Source organism: Podarcis liolepis (assembly GCF_965112155.1).
Source record: "Podarcis liolepis genome assembly, chromosome: 3".
NCBI classification, from domain to species: Eukaryota; Metazoa; Chordata; class Lepidosauria; order Squamata; family Lacertidae; genus Podarcis; species Podarcis liolepis.
In genome coordinates this window covers 89950147-89969460 of record NC_139557.1, presented here as the reverse complement: position 1 = coordinate 89969460, position 19314 = coordinate 89950147, and the positions used below count along the sequence as shown (strand labels likewise).

The window sequence follows — 19314 nt, the reverse complement described above, 5'->3', positions numbered from 1 at the left end:
ATTTCAACACATTTACAATATAGGAGAATGGCCTATTTAAAGAAAACTTTATTGACCGGACGGTAAAAGGTCTTTGAAGATGGGGCCAACTGGACACAGTCAGCCTTCATCTCCATCCTGGCTCCACCCCTCAGCTTGCACCTGATAGGGCAATATCAAACTTTGTGATGGCAGCTGGCCAAGGAGGCGTTCCAATGGCTGGTCACCATGGTGAAGTCATTTTGCCCTCTGGGGTGTGAGGGGTTTCCACACTGGGCTGCAACTGCTGCCCTTGATTAGTCTGCCAGAAAAAGGTATTTGAAGCTGGACCTCAACTGGCAAGGAGTTCTAGAGCCTTGGAACCAGGGCCACATTTAGGTTTGATGAGGCCCTAAGCGACTGAAGGTAATGGGGCCCCTTATATGTCCTTTGTCAGCAACAAATTGTCGCTGTTTTTTTGTGTTGAATATATGTTATATGGTATCCTATATATAGAAATGAGCAAACCAGTGATATTTTAGGGAGCAGGCTAGTAGCAGGTGGGGCCCATTACTTACATCATAGGAGCCTACACAACACAAAACACTGTTGCTGTATGTAGGTTTTATTTTATTTGTTTTTTATCTTATATTTTGGAAACGTACATCCAGTTTTCTTTTCCTTTAAAACAATTTTGGGCCCCCAAGAGAGTGGTGCTCTAAGCTATAGCTTGTTTAGTTTATATGTAAATCTGGCACTGCTTGGAACCATCACCAAGAACTCTGGCTAGATACGTGGATGATTGGGAATAAGGAAATCTATGTGCGGAGCGGTGCATGCAGCCATCTTACATATAAATGTGGTCGCCACTATCTCCCATCAGTGATGACACACCCCCCGGCTGTAGCAAATGTTCCATCTGCTTAGCATGCTAAAGTATTCTACATGCCACAAGCCAGTATATAAGCCAAATACCCTCCTCTGTCTAAGCAAGCAAACTGTGATGCAGCTCACTTTGGGGGATGGCAAAAGGAGCAATGTTTCTTACAGTCAAGGAATCCCCCAGGGCAGCAATTACTTGCACGTCAGCTGGTTTCAAGCTATGCACTATAAGGAAAAAGAAAGAAAGAAAAAGATGTGGTTAAATTTGCAACAGGAAGGAGAATTATGTTAATCATAGGATGTGAATTAGTGAAAGTTTATACTCCAGTGCTGAGAGACATCAAACGTGCTCTGATTCACAAAATTTAGCAGTTTTGTATAAAATAAAACAATGGCCGTGTAGGGCAAGATAGAAACATACTGATCAATCTATCAGTGAAGAGGCTGAATGCCTAAGCTACCATTAAGGATTTTGATTATCAAAAGATCCAAAGGATAGGATCGGGCCGTTTAATTCTGTTCGGCACTGAATCTTTGCACAACACAAGGAGTTGTGTGTTCCATATATATCTGGCACTGAATCTTTGCACAACACAAGGAGTTGGTGTTCCATATATATCTGGCACTCCTATGCATTATAAGATACCAGCTCTATAAGTGGAACAATGTTAAAAATACGACAGCACCGGAATATAATTCTAATATAATTCTAAAATGGTTAAGCATGCACCAAAGGGTTATAATATTGATATGGGTGCTCTAAACTTTTTCAAGTTGGTGGGAGGTTTAGGGGATACCCATTTTGAGTAGTGCTGGGACAAAGTATTCAGCCCATATGGATTTTAATTCTTTTGTGGGTGGGGTAACCAGGGCACCAGGACTGATCTCCTACCCCGGTATAGGATAGGCAACATGGTGCCCTCCAGATGTTGTGGAGTACAACTCCAACACCAGAGCCAGCCAGCTTGGCCCATGGTCAGGGAAGATGGAAGTTATCATCTTAAGGGTGCCATCTTGGCTAACCCTGAACTGCACTAATTCTTAATAATGATTTAGATTGGGGAGAGAACTCTGAAGTGTTACCGCACTTCTCATCCTGCTCTTATTTTATGCCCATTTAACATCTGAAGGTACACAGGTTTCTAGGAAAGAGTGAAAATGGGTTGGGTTTATTTTGCATCTGGTGGTCAAAACACAGGACAGGAAGTTTACCTCACGGGAGACCTGTATTCCAACACAAAGCAAGCCAAGCTTCATGTAGGATGAAAGGTCAACTATGAGTTGGAGAGGATGCATCTTCTAATAGCATTTAAGGGGATGCCAAGCTTCATTTACTACTAAACAGCATTATAAAAGTATAGCCAAGTTCTGAAATGTATATGAGGCCTTGAAGTTGCAACGAATTATTTACAGCAAGTCAGCCTGCAAATTACCTGAAAGGATGATTCCTTCTAACTAGCTGAGCAAGCATGCTGATGAACTAGCTGAGCAAGCGTCACATCATCATATTTCGGCAAGTTATGCAAACAAATTGCAGAAAGAGAGGAGCTGTTCTAACACACCGCAGGGTCAGGAAGACAAAGAGACCTGTGGCACCTTAAAGACTAACTCAGGGATCACCACCATAGGGCTCTTGTAAGTCCCATCAGCTCTAGTCAGTTTGGCCAGTGGTCAGAGATGGTAGGAATTGTAGACCAAAACATCTGGAAGGTACAACATTGGCTACCCCTGTGCAGCAAATACCCTCATTGCAACAAATGCTTTTGTAAATAAGAACCTCCTTCAGCAGCTGTGCAAATGCATGAAGTAGGATTTTTAAAAAACAAATTTTTATTGGTTTTTAAACCAATACAAATACAATAACCATTAAACACTTATCCAGCAGTACAGCTAATGATGTTTGTTTTATCCGCTGTCTCTAGACATACACTTACACATTCAAACATATTACCTTATGTAACCCCTCCACTGAGAATATTGAGTGGTTGGTATAACCAGCTCTTGATTTGGGCCATTAACATAATTAAAAAATGGGGCCCACATTACTTGGAAGGTGTCTCTATTCGTTATGCCTTTAATTGCCCTCCTGTGTCTGGTGCAGAGCTGTCAACTTTTCCCTTTTCTTGCAAAGAATCCTATTCGGAATAAGGGAATTTCCCTTAAAAAAAGTGAAACGTTGACAGCTATGGTCTGGTGAGATGCTCAGACATTGCTGTATCCCAGATACTACTTTCCCATAGGTTCAGGGGTATTTCAGTCTGGCTCTTCCATTGCTGAGCTATTTGCTAATCATTTTGCTTTCAAAAGCAAATAAATTAGACTGCAATCCTAGATGCACTTCTCTGAGAGCAAGTCCTATGGAAAGTTACTTCCACATAAGCACACAAAGGATCATGCTGCTTACTTTTAAGGCACAACTTTACCCCTATTCACTATTTATATGAAGGGCACTCACTTGTAACTGGAGAAGCTTCTAGTCCTAGCCACGACATTGCAGCATTATCGCTATGTGTTGACCTAGAAAAGTAGCCACGAACAAGCAGCTGCTTGCCTGTAGGGCTCCATTCAAGCAAGACATCCACAAATTTGGGTGGAGCCCCTGTGTGTGAGCAGCTGCCTGCACGAAGGAAACCCTTTTCAGATCCATGTGCTCAACTCACAAAGCTTTAGTGCTGCATGGCAAGAGAGATGTAACACCAGGGACAGAGTAGAAGCAGAGTCCTACTCCTGTTGTAAATGCTTAAACAGGGCTTCTATCTTTTGTGCAAACCAAGGATTTCTCCTTGCCTTAAAGAATGCCATCCCACTGAACTCAGTACAGTAATGAACCTTCCCAGTACAGTAATGAACTTTCCCTTGGCTAGCTTTGATGTCAAGCATTACCTGAAGTAGGGAAGTTGATGGATGGAGCTCTATCCTCACACAGCATCTGGCTCCCATAATCTGCAGTGGTCTCACTGGTGTAGGTATAGTTGCTGTTTCGGTATGTCATTAAGTATGGTTGGGCCTATGAAACAGGGATAACCCAAGTCAAAATAAAGACATTGTCCTAGTGAGCAGAGATAGCTATGTCTACGAAGCTGATACAGTGGAGGAGGAAGTTTTATATTGTTGTAAACTGCTGTGTATATACAGCAGCATATAAATATTTTTATAAATAAATAAACCAATGTACATAAGAAGGCAGGAAGGTGGGGATTGGCTGAGGCTAGGCTGAGGTTGGTGGGGCAGTGCACCCTCAAAAATGGACCAACCTCTGCTATTCAGACCTGTCTGGAAAACAGCAAATGCTCTTCCTCCATCAAAACTAGAATGTCCCCTTCCCAACTTCATCAGTTTGTGACAGCATCCTACTGTTTGTGTGAATTAAGCCACTGCTGCATGTGCTCCACCAGAGAACTAGCTGCCTGGTGTGCTTCCTTCCCACTTTGTGAATTTCTGCAGTTCATAGGCCCCAGAGTAGAAACAAGATGGCGGCGATGCTAGTTTGTCTCTTCAACAGACAGAGCGAGCAAGGAAGGAAAAACACACCTATCCAATCATGCTGGGCATCAGCTAGTTAATAAGAGCAACGCTGTTAAATATTCCTGAGAAGATTCGCTTTACCTGATCTGGACATTTGAGGGTTATCATCATTTCAAGCGCTTGCAGTTTTGACTTCTCCCCAAGGGGTTCTAGCTGTATCAAAGAAGAAGAAGAGTCAGCATGGGATGAGGAATAAAACAGGCAGGGAGGGGGGAGTCAGTCACTATAAGCTGCATAACCTTCGGGGGAAGGAAGAAGCCGATGCATAATTGCAGATTCATCGTTACATTGACTTCTGAACTAAAACACCATTTGATCCTGCAAATCAAAAGATGCAAATTACAAGGGAGAGAAGAATGCAATAGACAGGACTTTGGCAAAGAGTCAACACACACACACAGGCCATGTCTCCTGCAGGTCAGTTTGCTCGTTCATCAAATTCATCACATTTATAGTCATAGAGCGGATTTGTTTCTAAGGCCCCACCTACACCATATATTTCAAGCAGTATTATACCACATTAAACTCCTGCAGCTTACTGCCCCCCACAAAGAATCCTCGGAGATGTAGTTTGTCACAGGTGCTGAAAGATATGAGGAGACCCCCTACCTTCACAGAGTTACAATTTTCAGAGTTCCTTGCAGTTACGGTATGTAATTTGCCCCCTCCAAGTTGTAAGCTGCCTTGAGAATGGTTTTAACTATGGAAAGGCAGCATACAAATAAAATGATGAAGGAAGGAAGGAAGGAAGGAAGGAAGGAAGGAAGGAAGGAAGGAAGGAAGGAAGGAAGGTTGATTGGCTGTTAAACCGTCCTGAGAATTATTGCTCTGTGAGGGCAACAAGGGTCTCCTAACAACTCTTGGCAGCCTTAACAAAAAATAAAGTTCCCAGGTTTCTTTGGGGGAAGCCATGGCTGTTTAAAGTGGTATAATGCTGCTTTCAATGTATAGTACGGATGAGGCCTAGGTGTCTGCTTCTCTGCCAGGTGAGAATAGCACCTTTTCCCCACATGCATTTGGATTATTATGAAGTACCGTATTTTTCGCTCTATAAGATGCACCTTTTCCCTCCTAAAAAGTAAGGGGAAATGTGTGTGCGTCTTATGGGGCGAATGCAGGCTGCACAGCTATCACTGAAGCCAGAACAGCAAGAGGGAGAGCTGCGCAGCGCCTCTTGTCATGCCTTAGCCTGATCTTTCCTCCTCCTTCCTCTTCAACATCAGAATATTTTTTTTCTTGTATTCCTCCTCTAAAAACTAGGTGCGTCTTATAGAGCGAAAAATACGGTAACTTGGTTCTCTTTGGGAATGTGTAACTGGACTACGGTCGAGAATGAGGAAATAAAAACTCAAGCAAACCTGATCTTTTGGTTTAGAAGTAATGGAGTGAATACAAGTGGTAGAACCAATGCCATATTTGCAAGATTTTTGCCTATAGATATTCTCTCCCAGTGGTGTGGAGTGTCACACTGGCATGGCAGGAGAGGATGGCAAATGTGACAAGAAGATTCCAGGACAACCAAAGACACATTTAAACATTTCAGTGCAGTGTAGAATTTTTTTTTTTTTTGCAGAATATGGATAAATGTCCTTTCAAAATGAGAGCAGGAGCCTCAAGTGATATGGAGGACAACCCTAGTTGTGTTTTCCAATGTATTTCTTTCCAATAAAAAAGTGATGTTGTGCAATAAAAAAATTATTCTGAAAATATGGCTCAGAGAACACAGTTTGAGAACCGCTGCTCTAGCCCCAATCCAATCAGCTTCTTTAAGCGCATTTCAGGAGTTTACAGAGCTAGTTCCCGTGAGTAATTTTTAAAATATGTGTGATGTAAAAACATCTACCACAGAGAACCATTCAATTAGCCCTAATCTGCCAGGAGCATCATTGAAGTTCAGCACAATATTTGAAGGACAATTGTAAACAATTAACAACACTAGTAGGGTTGTTGTAAGAAAACTTGCAGTGTTAAAGATTTGTACCTTTTTATAGTTATTTAAAAATTTGTGATTAACGGAAGGAATGAAATGTAAATGGGAAAATGTATAAATGCTATGAAGTAATAATGAATTATGGAAACCATGAGACAAATATGTAATGAGTATAATAAGGATTTGTTTAAATTTGATAAAATGGAAACTTAATAAATATTTTTTTAAAATCATTGAAGTTCAGCCAAGATGATGCAATTCTTGGGAGTCTTCTTTTGGTGCAAATCACACACACTGGAAGATTTTAGAGGTCTGATGATTGCACTGAGAGAGATTTTTCTTACCATGTTATTCCACAGAGCCCGAGCACCTTGGGAATGACCCTTCTGGCTGAAGTGGAAGCAGTCTGGGGCAAAATAGGAGGAATCGGGCAACCCTTCCTAAAGAAAGAGACAACCACTTTATGATGGGGCTTTCAGAAGGTGACAGGAAGGTGGGGGAAATGAAGAGCCTTGTAGTACCTTAAAGACTAACATTTGTGGTGGGTTAAGCTTTCGGTGATCAGAGCCCATGATGAATGAAGAAAATAAACAGTGGGACCAAATGGCAAATATATGCAAGTGACTGTTGGGATTCGCAGGATACTGGATAAGTCTGCAGGCTTCAACAGGATGATGCAATACTCTGCTGGGTCAGAGTGACTCAGCAGGAGTGTGATTAGTGTAATTGGCTATCACCTGTTTTAAAAAGGAAAGCCTGTTTAACAGGGGGGTGTGGTGGTTGTGCTGTAGTGTGGTGGTGCTGTGGTGGAGAGTATTCGTTTGTAAGTACTCTGTATGGACTGTTTCTTTTGTAATGCCTGTATATAGCTCACATTAAAAAGGACTGCACTGAAAAACCTGGAACTCTTAGTGCTTTGCTGAAAACGCCGCGTGGAATACGCGACAGGGTTATGGGCCCAGCACGCTCCCGCTGCGCAAGAGTACAGGTGGCAGTTATTTAGCCGTGGGTGCTGGAGGTGAGCTGCAGGGATGGAGCAGTCCAGAACTGGTGTGTTGCTGGAGAAGCTGACGGCCACGAACTACAGCACCTGGTCGGTTCGCATGCAACACTTCCTCAAGCGTGAGGGCCTGTGGAAGGTGGTGGAAACTACACCGCAGCCCCCTGAGGAGGATGAGGACGACGATGAAAAGCTGGCACTAGCAGAGGCCCAGCTTGAAAAGGATGAGAAAGCTTTGGCTACGATCATCCTTGGAGTGGACGACAGCCAGCTAGTCTACGTAGCTGATAAGGTGACGGCAAGTGAGGCGTGGAATGCGCTCAAGGCTGTCCATGTGCGAGAGACAGCTGGCTCACTGATAACACTGACCAGGAGACTGTACCGGTGTCGGAAGAAACCGGGGGACTCCCTGGTAAACCACCTAAAATTCCTAACAGGCTGTTTCCAGGAGCTAGCCTTAAGAGGGAGGCCTGTGGGGGAAGAGGACAAAGTCTTTATAGTCCTGAGTTCCCTTGATGACAGCTATGATATGCCGGTCAACTCCCTCGAGTCTGTAGAGACTGATAAGCTGACTCTGGAATACGTGACCGGACGGTTGTATGCAGAGGAGGACAGACGTGCAGAGCGAAAGATGACCTCAGCCCAGCTGTTGGAGCATCCCAGAGGGAACAACAGCCGGGAAGAGCAGAGGTGTCAGGAGCCGGAGAAACAGCCAGGAGGAGCTGCTGCAGACCAGCCGGTGGTCAACAAAGTAAAAAGGTGTTTTTGCTGCAAGTCCAGTGGACATCTGCTGCGGGACTGCCCGAGAAAACAACAAAAACAGCGGAAGCACAAGTGGCAGCAGAGTGAGTCTACTGCTTGGGTGTCTGCAGATGGTCAAGAAAATGAGGAGCTGTGGGTTCTGGACAGTGGAGCTTCTCAAACCTTTTGTAAAAGAAAAGGATTGCTAACTGATGCTAGGGCTTCAAACAAAAAACATGTAAGTCTTGCTACGGGCCAGAAAGCTAATGTGGTTTGTGAGGGGGAGGTTGTGTTCCCACAGCTGGGACACACATTCAGGAATGTGTTGTGTGTGCCTAGTTTGCAAAACAATCTCCTGAGCATTCCTGATTTGGCAAAAGCAGGCTTTGAAGTAAATTTTGTGGGAGATCAGTGCCAGATAAAGCAAAATGGGGCAGTGTTGGCAAATGCTAGCCTTAGAACTAATATGTATGTACTGCAGTGTGAATCTAAGGTTGCAAATGTGCAAAATGTCCCAACCCATGATATGTGTATTCATCTCCTGCACAGGCGTCTGGCTCATGCTAGCTATAAGGTGCTAAACAAAACATTGGAGTTGTGTGGGGGGATGAAAAACATAAAAAGTTGTGATAATTACTTAGACTGCAATATCTGCAAGGAGGTTAAAAGCAGGGCTTGCCCAGTAGCAAGAGCAAGCCAGAGAGAAACCAAAAAACCACTGGAGTTGATTCATGCTGATGTAACTGGTCCTTTTCCACCTAGTGTCTCCCACAACAAGTATTGTTTGATCCTAGTCGATGATTTTTCTAGATTTGGCTGGGTTTATCCATTAAAGCAAAAGTCTGACGTTGCCCAAACTTTGAAGTTCTGGGTAAGAAGGGTAGAAAGGCAACTTGGTGAAAAGGTGTCCTCTATTCAATCAGACAGGGGAGGGGAGTTTATGGCAAGCTCCCTAAGAAACTGGTTGCGTTCCCAAGGGATTAAACATAGGCTTACCAATGTGGCCACGCCTCAGGAGAACGGAGTAGCAGAGCGTAGGGGAGGTGTCTTGCAGACACAAATGAAAGCATTGTTAGCAGATGCAAATCTTCCAATTAAGTACTGGGCTGAAAGTATTAAGACCGCGAATTATATTGGGAATCGCTTGTGGTCAAGGGTACTAGATGACATACCCTATAAAATTCTCTATAACAAAAGTCCCAGTTTGCAACATTTAAGAATATTTGGGACAAAGGCATGGGTTGACATACCTGTGAAAAACCGAAGAAAAGGTGGGAAAAGGGCACAGCAGTTGCTATTTCTTGGGTATGAAAGTGGTACGAAAGCCTACAGGTTTGAAGATGATAAAAACCTTTTGAGTTATAGTAGATCAGCCAGCTTTAATGAGCAAAGAAATTGGCCCAAGATACATGCAAACCTGCTGCCAGAAAAAGTTTTACTGCCGAGCATACCTGATAAGGCAGCTGAAACAAAGCTAAGAATTGGCAGCTCTCCCAGAGAAACTGAAAGGGAGGAAGTAAAGGTTGAGCATTTTTCTCCAGCTGCTAGCATGGATCAGGGGAGAGAAGAAAGTGCAACAGGGACAGGAGGAGGTAGATCTGCAGAGTCAATCCACCCCAAAAGCAGTCCTGAAAGTAGCCCAGGGGGTGAGATTAATGAACCAAGGAGGTCTGCAAGAAGTAATAAAGGTCAACCTCCAGACCGTTATGGGTTCCCAGCCACCATAAACCAGGTTTGTGTAACTGAGCCAGAAAACTTTGAAGAAGTGCAAGAGTTACCTACTCTAGAGAAAGAGGCGTGGTTAAAGGCAATGCAGGCAGAGTATAACTCTCTGCTAAACAACAATGTGTTTGTACCTACAGAATTGCCTAAAGGTAAAAAGCCCATAAGCTGTAAGTGGGTTTTTAAAGTGAAAAAGCTGGCTGATGGAAGTTGTCAGAGGAAAGCCAGGTTGGTTGCACGGGGCTTTACACAGAGGAAAATGATACATTATGATGAAGTGTTTGCCCCTACAGCAAAGGCTGAAACAGTAAAATCAGTTTTAGCAATGGCAAGTCTGAGAGGGTTAAAAGTTAATCATTTTGATGTTGCCTCAGCATATTTAAATGCTCCTATTGACGCCGAGGTATATTTACAGCAAATACCAGGTTATGAGCTAGAAAAAGACAGTATGGTGTTAAAACTGCAAAGGGCACTATACGGGTTGCACCAAAGTGCACGTCTATGGCATGAATGCATAGACACAACTTTGAAAAAGATGGGATTCAAACAAAGCCTGGCTGATTCCTGTTTATATTCAGCAATGGTGCAAGGAAGTGTTTGTTATTTACTTTTGTATGTTGATGATATCTGTCTATTAACAACTGCACAAAAGCAAGTGTCTTGGTTTATAAACAGCCTAGGTAACAAATACAAACTGAAGTATTTGGGAGAGATTAAGAATTACTTAGGAGTAGAGGTTCAGAGAAATGAAGAGGGTGTTTACTCTCTGAATCAGAAGGAAAAAATCGAAAAGTTACTGAAGACATATGGAATGGAGAGGGCAAATGAGGTTGACACTCCCATAACTACCCAGTACAAAAATGAACCAGAAGGGCAAAAATGTGAGAATGCAACAGCGTTTCATTCTCTGTTGGGTTCTCTGTTATATTTAAGTTGTTGGACAAGACCCGACATAACATTGGCAGTGCACATGTTAAGCCAAAGAAGTGCAGACCCGGCTCAGAGAGATTGGGTAGCACTTAAAAGAATCCTAAGGTATCTGAAAGGCACAAAAGATTACAAACTGGTGCTGGATACAGGACATGATCAGCAAGTGTATGCATACGCTGATGCCAGCTGGGGGGACAGAGAAAATGGAAAGTCTACTACTGGCTATGCCATATATATTGGAAATGCCCTGGTTCAGTGGAAATCCCAGAAACAAACATTTGTTGCCACAAGTACTTGTGAAGCAGAGTACTCAGCCATAAGCGAATGTGTATCACAAATAGAGTGGTTTGCTTGCCTAACAAAAGAGCTTGGAATACCTTCTGAAATGCCAATCACTGTGCTAAGTGACAACATGGCTGCACAACAGCTTGCTAACCAACAGAACTTTAAAAGCAAGAGTAAACATATAGCGATAAGATACGGAAATGTGAAAAATGCTTTGGAAAGAAATGTATTAAAGGTACAGCACTGTAACACAAAATGTAATGTGGCAGATTTGTATACAAAATGTTTGGATGCTCCTAAATTTCGAGACTTAAGAGAATTATTGGGTCTCAAGCCTTTGACTTAAGGAGGAGTGTTGGGATTCGCAGGATACTGGATAAGTCTGCAGGCTTCAACAGGATGATGCAATACTCTGCTGGGTCAGAGTGACTCAGCAGGAGTGTGATTAGTGTAATTGGCTATCACCTGTTTTAAAAAGGAAAGCCTGTTTAACAGGGGGGTGTGGTGGTTGTGCTGTAGTGTGGTGGTGCTGTGGTGGAGAGTATTCGTTTGTAAGTACTCTGTATGGACTGTTTCTTTTGTAATGCCTGTATATAGCTCACATTAAAAAGGACTGCACTGAAAAACCTGGAACTCTTAGTGCTTTGCTGAAAACGCCGCGTGGAATACGCGACAGTGACATGGTCTGTGACATAATTCTGTGTAAAGCTTAGAGAAGCCCAGTGGCCATTCACATGGATTATAGTTTGAATAATATCTGCATCATCCCACTGCTGTTCTCTATATACACTGGTACCTCTGGTTATGAACTTAATTCGTTCCGGAGGTCCGTGCTTAACCTGAAACCATTCTTAACCTGAGGTACCGCTTTAGCTAATGGGGCCTCCCACTGCCGCCGTGCCACTGCCGTGGGATTTCTGTTCTCATCCTGGGGCAAAGTTCTTAACCTGAGGTACTACTTCTGGGTTAGCGGAGTCTGTAACCTGAAGTGTTTGTAACCCAAGGTACCACTGTACTATATAGCTTTTAATATTTGCTGAATCATTGTATTTTAATATTCTGTTGAAAGCCACCCAGAGTGGCTGGGGAAACCCAGCCAGATGGGCAGGGTATAAATATTATTATTATTATTATTATTCCATCGCAGCATCTGAGACTGGAGGCAATATGTGTGACAAGAACAATGATTGCCCATATCCAGGAATATATCGTTACCCTCACTCCATTTTCCAGATAAGTTCTAGCAGTGCAGCACTTATCCAGGTTTGTTTGTTTTTCCTTTGGAAGAAAGCAGCTTAATACTGCAATGGAAAGCCAAAGTTTCCACATCCAATGGGCAGAGAGAGGCAGCAGGTACCTGAAAATGCTCCAGTTACAGATAGGTAGCCGTGTTGGTCTGCCATAGTCAAAATAAAAAAAATTTCTTCCAGTAGCACCTTAAAGACCAACTAAGTTAGTTCTTGGTATGAGCTTTCGTGTGCATGCACACTTCTTCAGATACCATCAGATACTTCAGATACTTCAGATACTTCTTCGTATCTGAAGAAGTGTGCATGCACACGAAAGCTCATACCAAGAACTAACTTAGTTGGTCTTTAGGGTGCTACTGGAAGAATTTATTATTATTATTTTTATTCTGAAAATGCTATTAGCTTATGGCTCTGAATTCAGCTTTCTGTCTCTGTTTTGTCTCTGATCCTTTCTTAGTTTTTTACTCAAATGGCAGTCCACTGTTCTTTACTCACACCTAGCTAGCTGGCTCCCTTGCTCTGACTAGAGTGGGAAATCAGAGTGAATCATCTCCTCCAAAACAGTTTTATTGGGCCATCCAGTACTTTCATCAACAAAGGATGTGCCTCTGTCGGGAAACATTTGCAGGCATCCTGAGACCATTAACTTGGTCTTGTCCAAACCCCTCCCCATTTCACACAGGAGTGTGTGTGTGTGTGTGTGTGTGCGTGCAAATTCACCAAGTTAGTGTGAATACAAGCTGTTCACAGACCAATGTTATGTGGCGAAAGGTTCCTATGACATGTAGTCATGTGGAAATATGTACCATGACAACTTATTCCTATTTAAATGAGCTATAAATGTTGGGAACGTGGACAGTAAATTAACAGTTTAAAGCAAAGCACATGTATACATGCAATTTTGTACTTTACCGGAGTCTCCGGCATTCTCACTTCTTCAAAAAACGGTTGCACAACCACTGTGAAATCTTCCTTCGCGTCATACCTTCCACTCTCGACTAAGCCATGAATTCCCTCCTAGCAAAGCAAAAGCCACAGTTATTGCACCACAGTAGGGCTGCTAAACCAGAAATGAAAGCCAGAAACCTCAATGAAGAAATACTGGGTAGAGAAAAGGTTTAGTGCACTGAGCCTCCATGTGGTGATAAAACTCTGGGTGGCTACAGCAGCCAACATTCTGGCAGCTGCTAAAACCACCATTGGAGAGAGCCTCCTTCTGAGCCTCTCTGAGCAGTGCTTGTGAAATATACTCAGAGTCAAGAGTGGATTTCATGCTCTTTATTCAGCTCATAGTGGTGAGGAGGAATGGAAGTTCCCTCAGAATGACTGCTTTATATACATTATTTACACAATGGGCCCCACGTGATTGGCTAATTCCAGGATTCTCCTGTGGACCAATCAGACTGCTGCATTCTGAATCCTATTGTTCTAGGACCAATAAGACTGCTGCATTCTGAATCCTATTGATCTAGGACCAATCAGACTGCTGCATTTTGGATCCTATTCAACTCAGTACATAACAGCTTGCTTGTTTATTCTCCCCAAAGCTGTGCCTGGCTTCTTTTTAGATGCAGAGCAACAGGGAGGAACATCACAGAAGGCAGTAGAACTAGCTCCTACCATCACTCAGGGCCTTATTGAGATGTAAGCCTAATACACAGACCAGTGTGTGACAAAGACACGGCTTTAAAAATGAGATATAGCCAAAGCAGGGTGCAAGCACATTGTCTAGGCTATGGGGATGGGGAACTCTTAGTGTATATATACTTTGCTAGTGAACTCAGTTCTTCAGACTTAGGGAGATGCCAGTCTTTGCAGAAAGATACTCCCACCCCAAAGAAAAATCTCTAGACAGTGGTCAAGGAATGTTGGCTGACTGTTGCAGGGTAGGGGGTGGAAAACCAGGGTGGAATTCTGCACTAGCTGTGGCTTCTGGACCATCTTCAAGGGCAATCCCAGGTACAGCATATTACAATAGTCCCCCTCCCAAGAGCAGCAGAAAGACAGAGAGAGAGAGAGAGAGAGAGAGAGAGGGAGAGAGAGAGAGAGAAGGGATGTGGATGCTCTGGGGGGGCGGGAGCCAGCCCACCATAGGTGACTTTTAGCTAATAACCAAGGTGGAAGATCTAATTACAGATTTCCTATACAGATTTCCTCAGGCTCACAGTTCACACTCTCAGCTGCTGCACTATAGCAGCTCTCTCTTATGGTATCAGAGTTCTCCTATTGAAATCCTTGGTAAAAAAGATTCCTTTTTCTTAATTCCAGACTGTTCCAATCCATTTTCTATTCTCTTGCAGCTCCCCTTCCTCCCTCCCTCCACGCTGCCTTTGTTCACTGTCCTACTAAACCACATTTCAAAGCCCCCAAACACATGTCCTTCCTGAATCCTTTTCTTAATCTTCATTTGCCTCTAACCAGGTCACCTAATACTTATTTGAGCACACAGCAGCTCCTCTGTCTTTTCAAGTCTATTTGTCCTTTCCGCAGTATTTAGTAGAGAAGGTGACATATAATTCTTTTCAATATTATACCAGAGATTTTGTATTCTGGGCATCCTAGGCTTAAGGCTTAGGAAGACTGCGGTAAGCACCAAGAAAAACATGGCAAAATAGGGCAATAAGATGGTGTTAGAACATGGCTTGTGACTAAATATGTTGGATTAACCTTCTAAAGTTAGTTCTGTTGAGTCGTGAAAGATCTGATCACACCTGATAAAGAGGCAATAGACTTCCTTTCTCCAGCAGAGGTTGATTGGAAGGAACATGTGGCACATCAGGGACAGATGCTCAGCAGAGACTATGGGGTCAGTAACTGAGGAAAGTGTCAACCCAGAAAAGCTTACAAACCAAAAATGGAGAAGGATCCTGCTGAAATATATCAACATGGTCAATATTCTATAGGCCTTAGTTACGATTCCACATGGTCAGTGGAAACTGACGCAAGACATTAAATGCTAGATCCTTTCTTATGTCTTGCTGCTGCTGTTTTCTGTTGTAGTGCAACTGACAAGTCTCATTCATTGCCAAGTAACCAACTTCCCTCAGTTGCTACCACAAACCTCTGTGAATACATGCCCAGTACTGCAGGGAAACACTAAAGTGAGGTGAGGAAAGGAAAAGTGACATTTTTAAAATATTAAAATTGGCCAGGCAAGCATGCCTCATCTAGTTTCCACTGAAAAAGAAGGGGGGGGAAGAATGCGACATAAAATTCAGGTATAAATTTATTCAGCAAATGTCACTGCATGGATAAATAATTCAGAACTCACAAACTTCCACCTAGCAGAACTTTATGAAGGTCATTTACCTGCTGCTGCTCTTCTACCTCCCTTAGATTTTTCTATATTACCTGCTGTCAAAAAGGTTATACAGAGTAGGTAAAGCAACAACGATTGGCCCAAGTTTGAGTATTTGCACTACCATTGCCTATGGGGCAGGAGCAGTTGGTGTTACCCGCCCCTGTCCTCCATACTGTCACTGATGTCGCTACCAATTGCCTGGACAGTGACGGGGGGGCGGAAAATGCTGTGGCCATGAGGTAAGAATGAAGTGTGCGTAAGAGGTAACCCATTATGAAAGTTTCATCTATTTGATGCTTGCTTGCAACTATTACTTGAGGAGTTGGGTCTGGCAACCTGTTTCTAAATGTGATGAAAGGGGAGATTATTAAGTTTCCTTACCTGATACCTTTTGTTAAACAACTCCAGCGTCTCAATTTCAGTAGAGTTATCACTGGGGTTCAAAACACAGGTACACAGAGATCTAGAAAGGAGGGAAATGGTACATGGCTCTTCAAACAGTAACGCATCCCCTAAACATCTTAAAGGAAGATGGAGCAAGCTTGTTTCCCCCGGCTCTGGAGGGTAGGAATCGAACCAATGGCTTCAAGTTACAAAAAAGGAGAGTCCAACTAAACATCAGGAAAAACTTTTTGACAGTAAGAGCTGTTTGACAGTGGAATGGTATGTCTGGGGAAGCTGTGGACTCTTTCCTTGGAGGTTTTGAAACAGAGGTTGAATGACCATCTATCATGGATGCTTTAGCTGAGATTCCTGCACTGCAGGGGGTTGGATTACATGACCCTTCCAACTCCACAATTCTGTGATTCTAGGTCAGAAGGCGTTATGTCCAGGAAAACTCGAGCAGCAGAACTTCTCATTTTAGAAAATTCATCCCTGAACTTGCTTCAGACTTGCAGATTTCCAAACAACTATAGTCCTTTCCAAATGGTAAGGTCCACAAAGCCTGAACATATAGAGTGGGAACAGGATTGTGCTGCTTGTTGCTGTTCCTGATCTCCATGTGTTGGCTCTGTGTACACATATGCCATGTATGTGGACACAGTGCTGATCAACACACGGAGGCTGAGAGTAGGGTTGGAGGAACGGGCATCGCCAAGGAGGGCCAGGGAGGGGCAGCTGCTCCCCCTAAATCAATAAAAAATAAATACATAGCTAACTGAGGTTATGCCCCCCCCAAAGGTCACCCCCCCACACAAAAATCCTGGCTACGCCCATGGGAGGCAGTGAACCCACACACTTTCCACCACTTCAGCCTACCTGGGCTTTTGATCATATAAAAAGGAATTATAGTTTAAGTCAATCAGGGCATTTATTTGTCTCTCCACAAACACTAAACACTGATCTCCCCTGTCTCTTCTTCTGCAACTTTCATACTGGAGTGCAATCAGCATTCCCTTTTGATGAATGCAGGGCATTTCCTTGTTTCAGAAACGCTGGATGCAATCTGTGTGTACTGCCTTTGTGTGTTTCCTTTACAGCTTCTCTTTAACAAATGTCATTTGCTGCAAGCACAGGCTTATCGCAAGATTCTAATAACTAGACAAGGACTGGGACGAGAGCCTAAGAGATTAAAGATGAGTTCCTCTGATCCCTTAGAAAAACGATTATCTGAAGATATCTGTGACCTTTTCTATCCTTCCCGAATGCCCTGATTCATTATGTGCAGGAATGCAGGGGTTAGGAAGGCAAGAAGAGTAATCAGGCTGGCTTCAAGCCAAGCACACAGTGATTTATGCAGACTCCTTCTTGGTGGATACTAGCTTCACTGCCATTGCAATGCATTTCAATTTGCAAGGCAATAAAATTTCACATGTTTCTCAAACACTCTGAGCTGTAGAACTGTATTTGGCACTAACTACTTTCTCTCTACAGTGGTTGCTATTCATTATGAACAGTAATCTAGGTTGTAAACTGATGGGCACAGTTCTTTATATCTGGAAGTCAAGATAATATTTTATATCTGTGTGTGTGTGTGTGTGTGTGTGTCTATATATCTATAGTTGTAATTCCATGACTGCCAGTAACTCTAGAATATAGAACACACACCTATAGATAAACAGACAGATAGACAAACAGACACCACAGTTTTATGGATTTCAGTGTGGCATACATAAAAAAATTAAAATCCGTAATACAACATTAAAATAAGATAAAATATTAAGCAACAGTACGTTGACAATGACCATCCAACCAAACGAGGTAAAATAATTGAAAGTGCCTCAAGAAGCAAAATAATAGTGTTGATAACAGGTGCACTTTCTTTTACACATGTGTAATGCAGTTCACCCATGGATGGAACGTGGAAAATAGGTCCCTCAATCAGATATATTGCAGGGTTTCCTGAACTGTAGGAAAATGAGAAGTCAATCCCCTACCTCATGAGGAGTCTCGGGCAGTAAACTCTCTTGTCTTGATACAATTTCCTCAGAGTTGTTATGTGAAGGATGGAGACCAGGTTCACAAATGTACGAGGAACCTGCCAAAAGGTAGGTGCAAAATGCAATAGGTAGTACCAGCTTCTTAGTACATTTGGCCTTGTGATCAATATAACATATTCATCGTCCACTGACCCAGTCTGCACAGTACATACTGAACTGATGAAATTATTGGCAGGACAGCTGCCACCCCCTGCCCCCAATCATTCAGGGATCCCTAATTCAGGCTGAAGAGCTCTTCCTTGATACGTTAGTCCTTAAAAGCTTAAGCGCCACTGAAGTCGTAGGGAGGAAGATTGTCAAAGCTAGGTCCTTATCTGTAACGGAAGGGGCTGTACTATGCAATTCATAGACAATGGTCCTGCCGAGAGAAGTTTCCAAACCAAGAATGAGAAGAGTTTCATTTCAGTGGTTTGATGTTATTGTGTGTTGCCAAGAACTAGATGGGTGCCTGGATGCATAAAACTGAGGTGTGATACACCACACTCTTGCAATGGAGAAATATCGTTTAAATGGTGTGTTCACAATGCACAATCACCTGCGTATCATTCAGCCTGTGGCAAAATCTCATTTAAGTAAGTTCTCTAACAATGTGTGACCCCCCCAAGCCAAATATAGCCCAAAAGTCAAATTTGGCAGCTCCTGGGGTCTTGAGAATCCTCCAGTTTTGAATTCCCATAGTAAATAAATAAAATAATTTCATGTTCTAGAGTAACCTATTCCAGTAAATCAACATCTCATTACTTCCCCCTACCAGCCCCACTGGCAAAGTGTCCTTTCATACCTCTTTATGGAGTATGTCCAAAGCAGCCTGTATATTGCTTACAAAATTTTCAGCGGAATAAAGTACCTATAGTATGAAAGAAAAAAAGGGGGGAGTGGAAGTGAGTTGTGTGCACAATGACCTGCTCATAGCCTGCTTCATTTCTTTCCCAGTAACTTCATTATTCATTCATATTTTAAGGGGAGATTTATACGAGAGTGCACACCTTTTAAAACTGACATAATAAGTAAGAAATTCTGAGATTAGGAACTTAAGAACAAAGCATCACGTGAGAAGCAGATGTAAGATTTGCTGCACCGGCAAACTGAGCATGGGGTTGTTTGGGGCAAAGCTATCAGTGCATCAGCGCAACACTTGTGTTGCATTGCAAACATTTAGGGTTCCAGGTAGGCATTCAGAACTAAACTTCAATCCACTCAGTCCTAAAGGTGGATAATGATTGGTAATGGCAAACAGTCACGCAGAGCTCCATTTGCTAACTCTGCCACTTACATTGCATGAACAATTGTATGAACAACGGAACATGTGCATGATGGAGCTGCCTTGGCCACAGAAGTGAATGAGGAAG

The 19314-nt window shown here is 42.9% G+C and overlaps 1 protein-coding gene across 4 annotated transcripts in view; it reads right to left on the bottom strand.

The window, feature by feature from the left end:
• The window catches only part of PLB1 (phospholipase B1), a 126051-nt gene that overhangs the window by 55128 nt on the left and 51609 nt on the right, over positions 1 to 19314 (bottom strand). For all 4 annotated transcript variants that reach the window (XM_083497168.1, XM_083497170.1, XM_083497169.1 and 1 more), the window contains 8 exons: positions 18747 to 18812; positions 17903 to 18003; positions 15906 to 15987; positions 13136 to 13240; positions 6640 to 6735; positions 4447 to 4518; positions 3724 to 3847; positions 1007 to 1065 (listed from right to left, as the gene is read on the bottom strand). In XM_083497168.1, coding sequence (XP_083353294.1) covers positions 1007 to 1065; positions 3724 to 3847; positions 4447 to 4518; positions 6640 to 6735; positions 13136 to 13240; positions 15906 to 15987; positions 17903 to 18003; positions 18747 to 18812 — 705 coding nt within the window. The remainder of the gene's footprint in view (positions 1 to 1006; positions 1066 to 3723; positions 3848 to 4446; positions 4519 to 6639; positions 6736 to 13135; positions 13241 to 15905; positions 15988 to 17902; positions 18004 to 18746; positions 18813 to 19314) is intronic.